The sequence below is a fragment of the Arachis ipaensis genome, chromosome B5 (genome assembly GCF_059453495.1).
Source record: "Arachis ipaensis isolate K30076 ecotype BB chromosome B5, ASM5945349v1, whole genome shotgun sequence".
Taxonomy (NCBI): domain Eukaryota; kingdom Viridiplantae; phylum Streptophyta; class Magnoliopsida; order Fabales; family Fabaceae; genus Arachis; species Arachis ipaensis.
Window position 1 is genome coordinate 75434827 of NC_142440.1, and position 14907 is coordinate 75449733.

General features: G+C 37.2%; 1 protein-coding gene and 2 pseudogenes across 3 annotated transcripts in view; 1 reads left to right on the top strand and 2 right to left on the bottom strand.

Moving 5' to 3' along the window:
- On the top strand, positions 1-10912 carry LOC110272127 (uncharacterized; annotated as a pseudogene). The gene is made up of 3 exons (XR_015883350.1): positions 1-96; positions 316-2833; positions 10594-10912. The product of XR_015883350.1 is annotated as an uncharacterized LOC110272127 (transcript).
- The window catches only part of LOC107640671 (calcium-transporting ATPase 8, plasma membrane-type-like), a 19359-nt pseudogene continuing 14047 nt past the window's right edge, over positions 9596-14907 (bottom strand). The window contains exons 24-29 of the transcript XR_015883351.1: positions 11802-12149; positions 11403-11491; positions 10992-11129; positions 10813-10912; positions 10183-10228; positions 9596-10025 (exon numbers count right to left, since the gene is read on the bottom strand). The product of XR_015883351.1 is annotated as a calcium-transporting ATPase 8, plasma membrane-type-like (transcript). The remainder of the gene's footprint in view (positions 10026-10182; positions 10229-10812; positions 10913-10991; positions 11130-11402; positions 11492-11801; positions 12150-14907) is intronic.
- LOC148564655 (uncharacterized) overlaps positions 14605-14907 on the bottom strand; it is a 2999-nt gene continuing 2696 nt past the window's right edge. Inside the window, exon 3 of the mRNA XM_088488681.1 lies at positions 14605-14764. Within this exon, the coding sequence (XP_088344807.1) occupies positions 14749-14764 (16 nt within the window). The 3' untranslated portion in view covers positions 14605-14748. The remainder of the gene's footprint in view (positions 14765-14907) is intronic.

Sequence of the window (14907 nt, forward strand, 5' to 3'; positions counted from 1 at the left end):
ATGCCTTCTAACAAGTCCTTGCCATCAGTGGCATCAAATTCAAACTCTAGCCCAGCCCTAGAGGAAGTTCAGAAATCAGCAACCCTATCAGGAAGAGTTTTACCCGAAACCCATTCTCTATGCCCTCCCTAGTCGCAAACCCTACTAGTTCTAGATCCGTTTTCCCCAACACTCCCGCCAACAGTCCTTCAGGTTCCTTTCCTTTTTCCTTTCCTCTTTTATTTTTTTCCCCTCCTATTTACTTTATTACTGGTTGTTTGAAATGTGCTTAGATTTATGTCAAAAGATTTTTAGCTTTCTCAAAAGTCAAAATAGTTTAGGGATTCCGATTCACTACTTCATTTTCAATTTGTGGTTTTGGACTTTTGGTATCCTGTAGATTTTCAGGTAAGGAACAGTGTTGCCGGCAGAGAAAGTGGGGGGTCTTTGCGGTACGTTGATGACAAAGAAAATGGGAAAGATCAGACATTGAAGCCCGGGTTGCTTGAAGGACTCAAAGAATTTCATGTCTCCGACCATCTCTGCTTCCTGCAAGATTATTATTTCTCCGAGGAAAAAAGTGCTGATTGAGAGGAATGGGCCAGTTCCAGATTCTGTTCCATCTGCAGAGGCCAAAAACAACGTTCGCAAGGTAACTTTTGCAGAACCCTTGGAATGTGGTGGTGGCTTGCAATCAGACCACCTTGATCTATATTTGATGGGGTTCCAAATTTTGAGGAATCACATAGTAGCCGCTCTAGTTTGACATCTGAGGAAGAACATGATCTGAATGTTCTTTAGTTCCAAATAATGACACTGATTTGTCATTTGAGGCTGAACATGATCTGAATGTTCCTTTGGTTCTAGAGGATAAAATTGAGACAGAACCTTCATTTGAAACTGTTTTCCTCGATCATGATTGTGTTAACCTTGACCCAACTTTCAAGCTTAGTCCTACCCCACCTCCAGCTTCATCCACAGCAACCATCTTAGCTCCTCTTGATGCCGATCCCTTGATGCCACCTTACGATCCTAAAACAAAATATCTCTTCCCTAGACCGCAGTTTCTTCATTACAAACCTAGACCAAGGACGGAACTTTGCAGAGTATCATATCTGGTAGCTTCTCTGATATCACAGAGGATTCTCAGTCCGAAGAAGCTTCACAGAAGGAAGCAGAGGAGGTCTCTTCGGATGAGGCGGTTATGGAGGAAGAAAGCCAAGTTCTGATGAACCAAGTCCTGCAGAGGGAACCATTGAAGCCAACCCTAAGCGCCGCTTCTCTATGAAATCATTGGCTTTGGTCTGATTATTCTCCTCTCATTTGCTGTTTTCTCCATCTCAGTCATCAATTCTCCGGTGGTTCATCATACAGTGTTTGAAGACACATGAGGCTTATGAAGCGTCTCAACTTTCAGATTTTTGCAAGGGCCAACTTTGATCAATTCACCCAGTTTGCAAAAGCAAAATTCGATTGTTTAGCTCAGAGTCTCCATATCCGGTTTATTAAGTCCTTAAATATCTGAGCTGATATCCAAAGTTAGAGGACTACAAATTCATAGTTTGGCCCAGTTGCAAGACTACAACTTGACCGTTGTGCCGGATCATGTTGTGGTTAATCAGTACCATGTATTTCGTAGGGGCAAAAATGAAGTTGTTGATGCTGAAATCAACAGTACTTCACATTCAAGAAAGTGAAGTCATCTCATCCGCAACTAAGAGGGAACAGTAGATCGTCGATTGAAGAGCCAGGTCAGTAAACTTCTATTGGGACTTCTATTGATTATTGATTCGACTAGTAGCAACAAACTTGTATGATGGGGCCCCATGGAGACGCAGGAGATGGATGCAGGAGCCGCCAGCCGGATCGACCAATAAATGATAAGAGGGATGGGCTCATTCGACTAATTAGTGATCCCTGGTTGATCGGAAAGAGATGTCCCTAAAATATGAGGGGATTGGTTGATCGGAAAGCCCTCCATCGTACAGCAGGAGTAGGACATTCCATATAATTCAGATCCACTAGCTGTCACTCCTTGCCCTATTCGGTCTGAGTGCTTTAGATCCTCCACAACCAGAGCAGTCTTTGCAACTGACTGAAGCGGGAAATTCAGATGCAAAGCAAGAACAAGAAGGCAACGTTTATTTCAATGTTGAAGGTGTTTCAGAATTGGATGAAGTACTTAAGGGCCAAGCAGGAATTACCAGAGCAGGCAGGCTTTGCAACTGGCTGAAGCAGAAATTTCAGAAGCAATGCATTTACAAGAAGAGGATGCTCACTTCTTCGGTTTTTTCTTTCCTCTCTCACTAGGAGATGGTGCCAGGTTCAATATTGAAAAACCAAGTAACGAAGGTCTAGAGAATTTGCCTAGTTTAGGCTCAGAAGTTGAAAAAATTTATGCAACAGTAGATGCTGCAATCACCAGGAATGAAAGGAGATCTGAAACAACTGACATAACTCCACGTATGATGCTATATTTGCTGCTCTGTGGAGGTGCACTTATAATTGCTCTTGTATCTTTCAAGTTTTCAAGGAAAGGTAAAATCGGAAGCAAAAGGGTCACCAGATCTGTGGACCTTTGATTGGTAAGGAGTTGCATCCCAACAACTTCATTGCAAATTTCTCCAGAGACATCTCTCAGGCATACCCACAGAAATGGACGTGCTTAAACTTGAAGAGCATTGCCCTTCAGAAAATGAGCAGCTTTCAGCAGGGTTTCATCCCAAACCAGCTTTCAGCGTAGAGAAGAAGCGCAAGAAGCACTATATCATCATGGGCCTCTTCAGACTATTCCATGGGTTCGACATCATCCTATGGAAGCTTAACATTGTACGAGAAAATTCCAAGCAAGCAGGTATGTATTTTATTTCCCTTTATTGTCACAAAACCTAACAAAACATGTACTTTCTTCCACTATAAATTTGTTTCTTATAAAACTCTAAAAACTCTATTCATGGATCGGATCCGATCTGCATATCTGCGGTATTTATCCGAATTCGATCTAAAAATTATCGGATTCGCACACTAATCGGATCGGATTGCGAATTTTGTAAATAAATAAGTAAATATTCTTTTTATGATGTTGTATTATTCTAATTTATTATTTAAAAAAAATATGTTTAATATTCTTTTTATTAATATTTTTTAAATAAAAATAAACTTTTAAAAATATTTTTTGTATTTTGTGAATATATCTCGAATCGGATCCAATGTAGTTTTTAAGGTTGGATCCAATCTTATCCGCGTCTATGAGAACTCTAGAAAACCATAAAAAGCTCTAGAAATCACTAAAAAGCTAAAAACCCAGAAAAATCCTAGAAAATCCTAAAAATTTCTAGAAAGCATAAAAACACGAGAAAACTTTAACAAAATCCTAAAAACCATATTTTTTTTTTTGGTGACTAAATCCTAAAAACCATATAAAACCCCTAAAAACCCGAGAAAATCCTAAAAATCTCTAGAAAATGCAAAAAAAATCCTAAAAAAACCTTAAAAATCCAAGAAAACCCTAAATCTTTAAAAAGATATTGAAAACCAAAAAAAAAATTCTAATAAATCCTAAAAAACCGTAAAAATCCTAGAAAATACTAAAAAACCTGAAAAACTCCAGAAAACTCCAAAAAACTCTCAAAATCCCTAAAAAACCCTAAAAACCAAAAAATCCTCCTAAAAAATTCGCGAAAACCGTAGAAAACCCTAAAACCCCTAGAAAAACCCTAGAACCCTGAAAACCCCTAAAAAATTCTAGAAAACAATCTCATGGAGAGTTCGATCCTAGCTCAGGATGAACGCTGGCGGCATGCCTAAACATGCAAGTCGGACGGGAAGTGGTGTTTCCAGTGGCAGACGGGTGAGTAACGCGTAAGAACCTGCCCTTGGTGAGGGGAACAGCTGAAAACGGCTGCTAATACCCCGTAGGCTGAGGAGCAAAAGGAGGAATCCGCCCGAGGAGGGAGCGCGTCTGATTAGCTAGTTGGTGAGGCGATGATCAGTAGCTGATCCGAGAGGATGATCAGCCACACTGGGACTGAAACACGGCCCAAACTCCTACGGGAGGTAGCAGTGGGAAATTTTTCACAATAGGCGAAAGCCTGATGGAGCAATGCCGTGTGGAGGTAAAAGGCCTACGGGTCGTGAATTTCTTTTCCCGGAGAAGAAGCAATGACGGTATCCGGGGAATAAGCATCGGCTAACTCTGTGCCAACAGCCGCGGTAAGACACAGGATGCAAGCGTTATCCGGAATGATTGGGCGTAAAGCGTCTGTAGGTGACTTTTTAAGTTCGCCGTCAAATCCCAGGGCTCAACCCTGGACAGGCGGTGAAAACTACCAAGCTGGAGTACGGTAGGGGCAGAGGAAATTTCCGGTGAAGCGGTGAAATGCGTAGAGATCGGAAAGAACACCAATGGAGAAAGCACTCTGCTGGGCCGACACTGACACTAAGAGACGAAAGGTAGGGGAACGAATGGGATTAGATACCCCAGTAGTCCTAGCCGTAAACGATGGATAATAGGCGCTGCGCGTATCTACCTGTGCAATGCTGTGGCTAACGCGTTAAGTATCCCGCCTGGGGAGTACGTTCGCAAGAATGAAACTCAAAGGAATTGACGGGGGCCCGCACAAGCGGTGGAGCATGTGGTTTAATTCGATGCAAAGTGAAAAACCTTACCAGGGCTTGACATGCCGCGAATCCTCTTAAAAGAGAGGGGTGCCTTCGGGAATGCGGACACAGGTGGTAGGTGGTGCATGGCTGTCGTCAGCTCGTGCCGTAAACGTGCCGTAAATGAGCGCAACCCTCGTGCTTAGTTGCCAACATGAAGTTTGGAACCCTGAGCAGACTTCCGGTGATACGCCGGAGGAAAGTGAGGATGACGTCAAGTCATCATGCCCCTTATACCCTGGGCGACACACGTGCTACAATGGCTGGGATGAGGGATCGCAATCCCGCGAAGGTGAGCTAACTCCAAAAATCCGTCCTCGGTTCGGATTGTCGGCTGCAACCCGCCTGCATGAAGCCGGAATCGCTAGTAATCGCTCCCGGGCCTTGTACACACCGCCGGTCACACTATGGGAGCTGGCCATGCCCGAAGTCGTTACCTTAAAGGAGGGGGATGCCGAAGGCAGGGCTAGTGACTGGAGTGAAGTCGTAACAAGGTGCCGTACTGAAAGGTGCGGCTGGATCACCTCCTTTTCAGGGAGAGCTAATGCTTGTTAGATAGTTTGGTTTGACACAGCTTCACACCCCAAAAGAAGCGAGCGAGCTACGTCTGAGTTAAATTTGGATATAGAAGTTTTCTTTCGTTTCTCGGAGGTGAAGCAAGTCTAAGTTCATGAGCTTATCCTAGGTCGGAACAAGTTGATAGGAGCTCTTTCTTTTTTTTTTTTTTTGCCCCATGTCGCCATATGGGGGTGAAAAAAGAGAGGGATGGGATTTTTCTTGCTTTTGGCATAGCGGGCCTCGGCGAGAGGCCCAAACGACGGGCTATTAGCTTAGTGGTAGAGCGCGCCCCTGATAATTGCGTCGTTGTGCCTGGACTGTGAGGGCTCCCAGCCACATGGATAGTTCAATGTGGATCATCCAAGGCACATTAGCATGGCGTACTTCTCCTCAAGAGCGATCCAATGTAGATCTAACTTTCTATTCACTTTAGAAAACAAAAAAAAAATCCTATTATATCCTAAAAAACCATGAAATACCATAAAAACCCTAGAAAATCCTAAAAAACCGTAAAAATCCTAAAAAATCCTAAAGAATCCTAAAAAATTCTAGAAAATCCAAAAAAATTCTAGAAAATCCTAGAGAACCCTAGTAAACCCATAAAAAACCTTGAAAACAAAAAAAAGAACCCTAAAAAAAAATCCTAAAAAACCTAGAAAACAAAAAAAATCCTAAAAATCCTAAAAAATCCTAAAACTCCTAGAAAACTCCCTAAATACCCTAAAAACCACATAAAATCATAAAAGAACCCTAAAAACCATAAAAAAACCAAAAAAATCCTAGAAAACTTTAAAAAACTCTAGAAAACTCTGAAAAACTCTAAAAACCCAAAAAAAATCCTAAAAATACTAGAAAATCCTAAAAACCCTAGAAAATCAGAAAAATCCTAGAAAATTTTAAAAAACTCTAAAAAATCCTAAAAAATCTTAAAAAACCCTGAAAACAGTATAAAACCATAAATATCCTAAAAATCCTATAAAACCCTAAAAAATCCAAAAATCCTAGAAAATCCTAAAAAATCATAAAAACCCTAAAAAATTCTAAAAGCCCTAAAAAATCCAAAATACCCTAAAAGCCATAGAAAAGCAAAAAAAATCCTAGAAATTTTTAAAAAACTCTAAAAAAATCTAAGAAAATCCTAAAAACCCTAAAAATAAAAAAAACTTTGAAAAATCCTAGAAAACTCTAGAAAACCCTAAAAATTCTAGAAAACACTAGAAAATCATTAAAAACTCTAAAATTCCTAAAAAATCCATCCCTAAAAATTCTAGAAACTCTAAAAACTCTAGAAAACCCTAACAATCCTAGAAAACTTAAAAAGAAAACGCTAGAAAACCCTAAAAAAAACACTAAAAACCAACCCTAGAAAACCCTAACAATCCTGAAAAACTTAAAAAAGAAAACCCTAGAAAATGCTAAAAAACCCTAATAAATCCTAAAAATCCTAGAAAATTATAAAAAAAATCCTAAAAACTGTAAAAATCCTAGAAAATTCTGGAAAAATCCTAAAAAACTATAGAAAACTATAAAAAAACAAACCCAAAAAAACCCTGAAAAACTAGAGAACTCTGGAAAATCCCTAAAAAAACCATAGAAAATTAGAAAACTCTAAAAATCCTTAGAACCCTAGAAAATTTTAAAAAATCTCAAAAAACCCTAAAAATCCTAGAAAGCCCTAAAAAACCCTAAAAAATCTTGAAAACCCAAGAAACCATACAAATCGTAGAAAACCCTAAAAAATCCTAACAACCCTAGAAAACCCTAGAAAACTTTTAAAACCGTAGAAAACCATAAAAATCGTAGAAAACCCTAAAAAATCCTAACAACCCTAGAAAACTTTTAAAACTTAAAAAAACTATAGAAAACTCTAGAAATCCTAGAAAACCATAAAAAATCCTAAACACCCTAGAAAACTAAAAAAAAATCCTAAAAACTGTAGAAAACCCTAGAAAACTCTGGAAAAACCCTAAAAAACCATAGAAAACTTTAAAAAAACGAAAAAATCCTGAAAAACTCTAAAAAATCCTTAAAACCCCTAAAAAACTCTGAAAAAAATCCTTAAAAACCATAGAAAACTTTAAAAAATAAACAAAAAAACCTTGAAAAACTCTAGAAATCTATAAAAAAAATTCTAAAAATCCTAGAAAACTCTAAAAAAAACCCTGTAAACCTTAAAAATCATAGAAAATCCCTAAAAACCTAAAAAATTTTAAAAAAACTCTGAAAAACATTAAAGAATTCTAAAAAACACTTAAAACCCTAGAAAACTCTAAAAAAATCTTAAAAACCCAAAAACTGTAAAAATCGTAGAAAACTTTACAGAAACTCTAAAACCCTACAAAACTCTAGAAAACCATAAAAATTCTAGAAAACCCTATAAAATCCTAAAACCCCTAAAATCCTAGAAACTCTAGAAAACCCAAAAAAAACGCTAAAAACCCTAAAAAAACAAAAAAAACCGTAGAAAATTTTAGAAAACCTTAGAAAACCCTAAAAATCCTAGAAAATCTCAAAAAATTATTAAAAAATCCTTAAAAACTGTAGAACTTTGATTAATCGTTCTTTGTTGTTCAAAACGAATAATTTTATTTTTGTAATTTTCTAATTGTTCCAAACGGGCCCGGGCTTTTTCTAGCTGTTCAAGAGCTCCTTCCCGCAATTCTTCTCTAAAAAAACTTTAAAACCGTAGAAAATCATAACAATCCTAGAAAACTTAAAAAAAATTATAGAAAACGTTAAAAAATCCTAGAAAACTCTAAAAAACCCTGAAAATCTAAGAAAACCCTAAAAAATCCTAAAAAACCATTAAAAAAAACACTAGAAAACCTTAAAAAAACACAAAACAGAAAACTCTGAAAAAACAGTAAAAAACTATAGAAAACTTTCAAAAACAAACCCAAAAAATCCTAGAAAACTTTAAAAAATCCGTAAAACCTTAGAAAACTCTAAAAAAAGCCAAAAAAAACCTAGAAAATCATAAAAATCCTAGAAAACCCCTATAAACCCTAAAAAATCTTTAAAACCATAGAAAACCATAACAACCTTGGAAAACTTAAAAAAACTAGATAACCCTAGAAAACGCTATAAAACCTTAAAAAAAACCCTAGAAACCCTAGAAAACACTAAAAACTCTAGAAAACCTTAAAAAAAACCCTTTAAAACCCTTAAATACTCTAGAAAATCCTGAAAAATCCTAAAAATCTTTTCACCTTAAAAAAACACAAAAACCCTAAAATACTCTAAAAAAACCCTATAAACCCTGGAAACCCTAGAAAACTCTAAAAAACTCTTAAAACAGCCCTAGAAAACTCTAAAAAATCCTTAAAACCAAACCCTAAAACCCTAGAAAACCCAATATACCCTAGAAATTCTAAAAGACCCTAGAACCATAAAACCCCTAAAAACTCTGAAAACACAAAAACCCTATAAAATGCTAAAATTCCTTAAAACTAAAACCCCTAAAAACCGTAGAAAACTTTAAAAAACTCTGAAAACACAAAAACCCTATAAAATGCTAAAATTCCTTAAAACTCTTGAAAACCATAAAAAAATAAACCCAAATACCCTAGAAAATTCCTAGAAAACTCTAGAAAATCCTAAAAATCCTAGAAAACTTTAAAGATCCAAGAAAACACTAAAAACCCAAAAAATCCTAAAATTTTTCTAGGATTTTCGATAATTTTTTAGTTTTAAGTATGCTATTTTTTCTTTAAAAAAAATACCAAGCATGTACATCGTCCAATAAGAGAACGATCCGTCTTTAAAATAGCACGCCTATATGTTGCTATTGTGAGGCCTCAGGTTCAATCTTGAAAATACGTTGTTGATGGGAGTATTTGGAACTGGTATAAATTTACCAACCACAGCAAGAGGCCAACTGAAAGTGTGGAAAGAGAGAGAATCAGCAAAGGAAAGACCCTGTTAGCACTTGAGCATAAAGCAAGCCTTGCAGTCATATGTCATATATATTACAGGTGCTAATAGGGTTTAGGCACTTTCTAGTTATAAGTAGGGACGGATCCATTAAGGAAGCAAAACTACAAGTTTATACTCGCGGATCTAGTGCAGATGATCAACTGACCTTCTGAACCCAATGATGACAGAGATCAACTGACTGTTGAAGTGAACTTGCCGAGATGATGATGATCTGAAAAACACTAGCAGTTAAAATATTTCATTAAGAGACAAATAACGAGGAGTTAAAATAAGACAAACCTGAAGCACAACAATCCCACTATACCCATGAAGAGGTAGTTTTTCGTGACTCCACTGAATATGTTAAACTCATCTGGCTTTCGTGCATTGAACTCATTAAAGATTTGCAGTTTTGAACACATTTTTTTAGAATTGAAATAAAGATGAGCACACTATAGCAAAGCTCCCAAAATGACAACGAATATAAGGTATGAACTGGGCATGCATTGCCAACCACTAACGCATCACAAGGATTTAGCAGTAGTGTAAATAAGAGTGAGTAGCAAGACATCTCAGGAAAATTGCAATAGGCTTTGGTTTTCTAGATACAATTAGCACCTATTGGAAATTAGCAATCACCATTACAGCAATACTATTATAGAAATGCATAAAAAGATAAGGAAACGAACATCGGTAATTCTTCCAACACAAAACTTTACCATTTAAAATGCAAATGTACAGTCCTAAGCTAGCACTAAGTATAATTTCTCATCAATGACTAAAAACAGAACAAATGCATTGAAGATCGGAGTGTTTTTCACTTTAATTGCATGATCATTTTTGTCATGTGTCAGACCCAGTATGCTCCTACCTCGGAAATTCAGAACAAGCAACACAGATACTTGGTACATTGCCTGAAGAGTTCAAATCATAATCGGCAATTCAGTTTACAGAAGAGTATATAGCATAACAACGGTAATTGAAATGCAGGACATCATAAACCAATAGGTAAATAATCCTTGCAGACTACAATGACAAGCAGTTAACTGAGAAATGAGAAACAAAACTCACCTGTATCAGCAAATTTCTCCACATAATATTTGTTATGAGAGGTTCTCTGAAAAGGATACAAGACAAAACTCCATGTCAAAAAAACCATTGAAGCACATAGGCACTGCATATATCGCTTGGATATGCAAATGAAATAGGACCAATATCGATAATGTAAATACAAAATAAATGCAGCCTTCGATATGCTGTTTAGGACTGTTGGCAACAATTTTGTTTTCGAGGGGTATGACTATTATTCATTGCACTTAAAATTTCTCTCTTCTGTTGAAATAACCAAAATCTTTAGATTTAATAATAATAGAGCTGCACTATTCACACTTTCAATTAAATTTCTTTCTTTATTCTTGGGTGCATCATTCAAAAATGCATTTACAAGGAACAAAATTTTATGACATTCATCCAATTCTTCAGGTGCTGTAACGCTAGAAAAACATAGCAAGAAGAATGTCATGATCCAAAGAAAAAGGCACAATTAGACCGTCCTTCGACCCACTGGAGGCCAACCATAAGGTGATCAGTTGGTGGTTCAGTTGCCAATGCTAGTGCTCCCAAAGTATCCATGATAAGATACTAGAAAAACATAGCAAGAAAAATGTCATGATCCAAAGAAAAAGGCACAATTAGACCGACCTTCGGCCCACTGGAGGCCAACCATAAGGTGATCAGTTCGTGGTTCAGTTGCCAATGCTAGTGCTCCCAAAGTATCCATGATAAGATTTACCCACAAAAGCTGTAGAAAGAGCAATAAGTCAGCTGAAACATAAATTGAGGGGCAAAGCCAGAGAGCAAAACACAGGGAGACAGCAGACCTGCACTGCATTCAGTGGGACATCACCAGAGGAAACAGCAGCAACAACATTTATAACAAGAGCTGCTACATTTACTGTAAGCTGAAACTGGATAAATTTCTGAATATTTGCATACACAGAACGTCCCCATCTCACATCCTACAAGCGCATAGATTTTGAAAGATATAAGAGGTATGCTAAAAATATCAAATTCATGTTCAGCTTGCAAAACACTATACAAAAGCAATCCAAAACGGTGCAGTTCAATTATATACAAACCTTTCATTGGTTGGCATATTGACTAACTACCTAAATACCCATCTAGTAATGCCAGAAATAAATTATTTTTTAAGATGTAAATACTATGCATCATTTATTAAGATAATTTAAGAACGAACTAGATCTCTCAAATCGAAAAGAAATAGGTCCAACCTTTACAATTGAAGCAAAATTGTCATCCAAAATAATAATATCAGAGCTTTCTTTTGTAACTTCAGTTCCTTGAATACCCATTGCAAGACCTATATCAGCATATTCAGAAAGTATAGAAATAAATTAAAAAGGGAAAAAAGAAAGAAATAGTTCAATTCATTAGAACAGAAAATTCTATGATCAAGAGATAGTAGATTCATACATCGAATATAGAAAAGCATGACATAATGAAATCAGAATCATTATAAACCTAGGGACTTATCACGTGATTACAAAAACAGGAAAACAAGACAGGTATTCCAGGGGTAAACAAACTCTCATGGTGTTCAATATACAATTACAAGTATTGATATAAAGATTGTTGTGGTACTTAAAATTTGAGAAAACAACACAAATCACTAGCACAAAAAAGAAGATAGTAGTAGTGTAGTAGTAGCCAGACCTCATGTAGTGCAGGAGCATCATTTGTTCCATCCCCAGTTACAGCCACATGTCCCTTCCTCCTCAATGCTTACACAAGCAATAATTTGTCATTAGGAGATGACCGTCCCATAACCTAGTAATCATATTGCCAATAAATATCATTCACCACAAAAAATACCTCTCTCTCTTAAGAGCCTGAAAATATTGTTGTCTTCTTACTGATATTGCTTCAGCTATTTCATCTCTGCATCTGTCATGGCACGAAAAGTTTTTCCTCCACAGCAATTGCTTTTGCAGTTTTGACATTAGAGTGACCATTTTTACCTAGAATTAATTGAAACAAAAAAAGAAAGGGGCAGAAAAGGATTATTTATAGAATGTAGAAACTGGATATGGAAAGCACCATTGTATTTCATATCATCAAACGAAGTTATTAATGTTGGTCTTGCTAATCTTTAAGCCGTCAAATTTGAAAGCAATAAACACGTTTGAAAATAAAGAAAAATTTAAGTCCATAGACCAGGGCGTAATTCAGCACTCCGTATGTTGGTCTCTAGACGCACCGAGTCAGTGCTTCTTTGGCATCAGTTATAATCACATGAAGTCATTGACAATGAAAGTAGCTGGATTGAATTTTTCTTATTTTTATTATTATAGTCTTGTAGCATATTTTACAACTGCTAACATGGCCACCATGCATATTCTGCTTTCTGTAATGTGCTTCCATCGCATCACCTCCAAGAATACAATGGACACGGTAATTTAACAATTCACTTGAAATACACGAATGAAGTGAGACAATGATTATGTTTTGGATGAATTCCTTGAGAGAATCATCTCTCAACGTCAATATATATAAGTTATTCTGTTTTGATATAGTTTCTGTTTTTAGATATCTGATTTTGTTGTATCTCCTAGTATTAAACGATTTTATTTCTGTATATATATATTATGTATAATACTAGGAGATACAACAGAATCAGATATCTAAAAACACAAACTATATCAAAACAGAATAACTTATATAAAGCCTATATCTAATCTGATATTCAACACTCCCCCTCAAGCTGGAGCATATAAATCATATGCACCAAGCTTGTTACATATGTATTGTATCCGAGGACCCTGGAGAGCTTTGGTGAAAATATCTGCCAGTTGATCGTTGGAATTGACAAAGGCTGTTACTATTTCCCCACTTTGCAACTTCTCCCTTATGAAATGGCAATCAATCTCTATGTGCTTGGTCCATTCATGAACACAGGGTTGGAAGCAATATGTAAGGCAGCTTGATTATCGCACACCAGTTCCATCTTACTCGGCTCACAAAACTTAGGTTCCTTAACTAATTGCTTCAGCCATATAAGTTCACATGTGGCAAGTGTCATAGCTCTATATTCAGCTTCCGCACTAGATCTTGCTACAACATTTTACTTCTTACTCTTCCAAGATATCAAGTTTTCACCAATAAAAACACAACCAGATGTAGAACGTCTATCAGATGGAGATCCTGCCCAATCTACATCAGTATACCCAACAATCTGGTTGTCCTTATCTTCATACAACAAACCTTTTCCTAGAGCACCTTTGATATATCTAAGGACTCTAACAGCTGCATCCCAATGACTATCGCATGGGGAGTCAAGAAACTGACTTAGGATACTTGTGGCAAATGAAATATCTGGCCGAGTGACTGTCAAACAATTCAATCGGCCAATTAATCTGCGATATCTACCAAGATCTGCAAGAGGTTCTCCTTGATCTGGACGAAGTTGTGTTGGGATCCATTGGTGTATCTACAGGTCTAGAATCCAACATTCCAGTTTCTTTAAGAATATCCAAAGCATATTTTCTCTGAGATACAGATCCCAGCATTAGATTGTGCCACTTCAATTCCTAGGAAATATTTTAACTTCCCCATATCCTTAGTCTGAAAGTGATCAAACAAGTGCTGTTTTAACTGAGTGATTCCCTCATGATCATCTCTAGTAATGACAATATCATCCACATAAACAACCAGATATATGGAGGTCGTGGAGGAAGAATGACAGGAGAAAACTGAGTGATCTGCTTCACTTTGAATCATGCCAAATTTAGAAATAACATCACTAAAGCGACTAAACCAAGCTTGAGGGGATTGTTTCAAGCGATATAAAGATCGGCATAAATGACATACTAAGCCGGAAGACTCCCCCTGAGCAACAAACCTGCGAGGTTGCTCCATGTATACTTCCTCCTCGAGATCACCATGTAAGAAAGCATTTTTAATATCAAGTTGATGAAGAGGCCAATGGCGAATGGCAGCCATAGAAAAAAAAGACGAATAGAGGCCATCTTCGCAACAGGAGAGAAGGTATCACCATAGTCCAAACTAAAGATTTGAGTGTAGCCCTTAGCCACAAGGCGGGCTTTTAATCGATCAATGGTTCCGTCTGAGCCGACCTTAATAGTATAGATCCAACGACAACCCACAGTAGATTTGCCCGGTGGCAATGGAACAAGATCCCAAGTACCAGTAGAATGTAAGGCAGACATCTCAATCATAGCCTGGCGCCACCCTAGATGTGAAAGAGCTTCTGCTGCTGTTTTGGGTATAGAAACAGAAGACAAAGAGGAGGTAAAAGCATAGTGCGAAGATGATAAACGATAGTAACTAAGAAAATTATAAATAGGATTAGGATTACGGGTGGAACGAGTACCTTGTCTGAGAGCAATAGGAGGACTACTGCTAACTCCCGAAGAAGGATCTAAGGACGGTTCAACCACGGGTTCAAGAGATGAGTTATCTTGGACTGCAGGCCGTAGGCGGCGATGATAAACCTGGAGAGGCTTTGTGGGAATAGGAGGCCCATCTAAGTAAGGATCAGGAAGCACCTCCGTAATGGAAGGTGAAGTGATGTCGGGTGCAGAGAAAAAAGGGGTATTCTCAAGAAAAGTGACATCTGCAGACACAAAGAAACGATTAAGAGCTGGAGAATAACAACGATAACCCTTTTGAAATCGAGTGTACCCTAAGAAAACACATTTGATAGAGCGAACATTTAACTTGTCTTTGCCTGGGTTATCATGGATGAAACAAGTACAA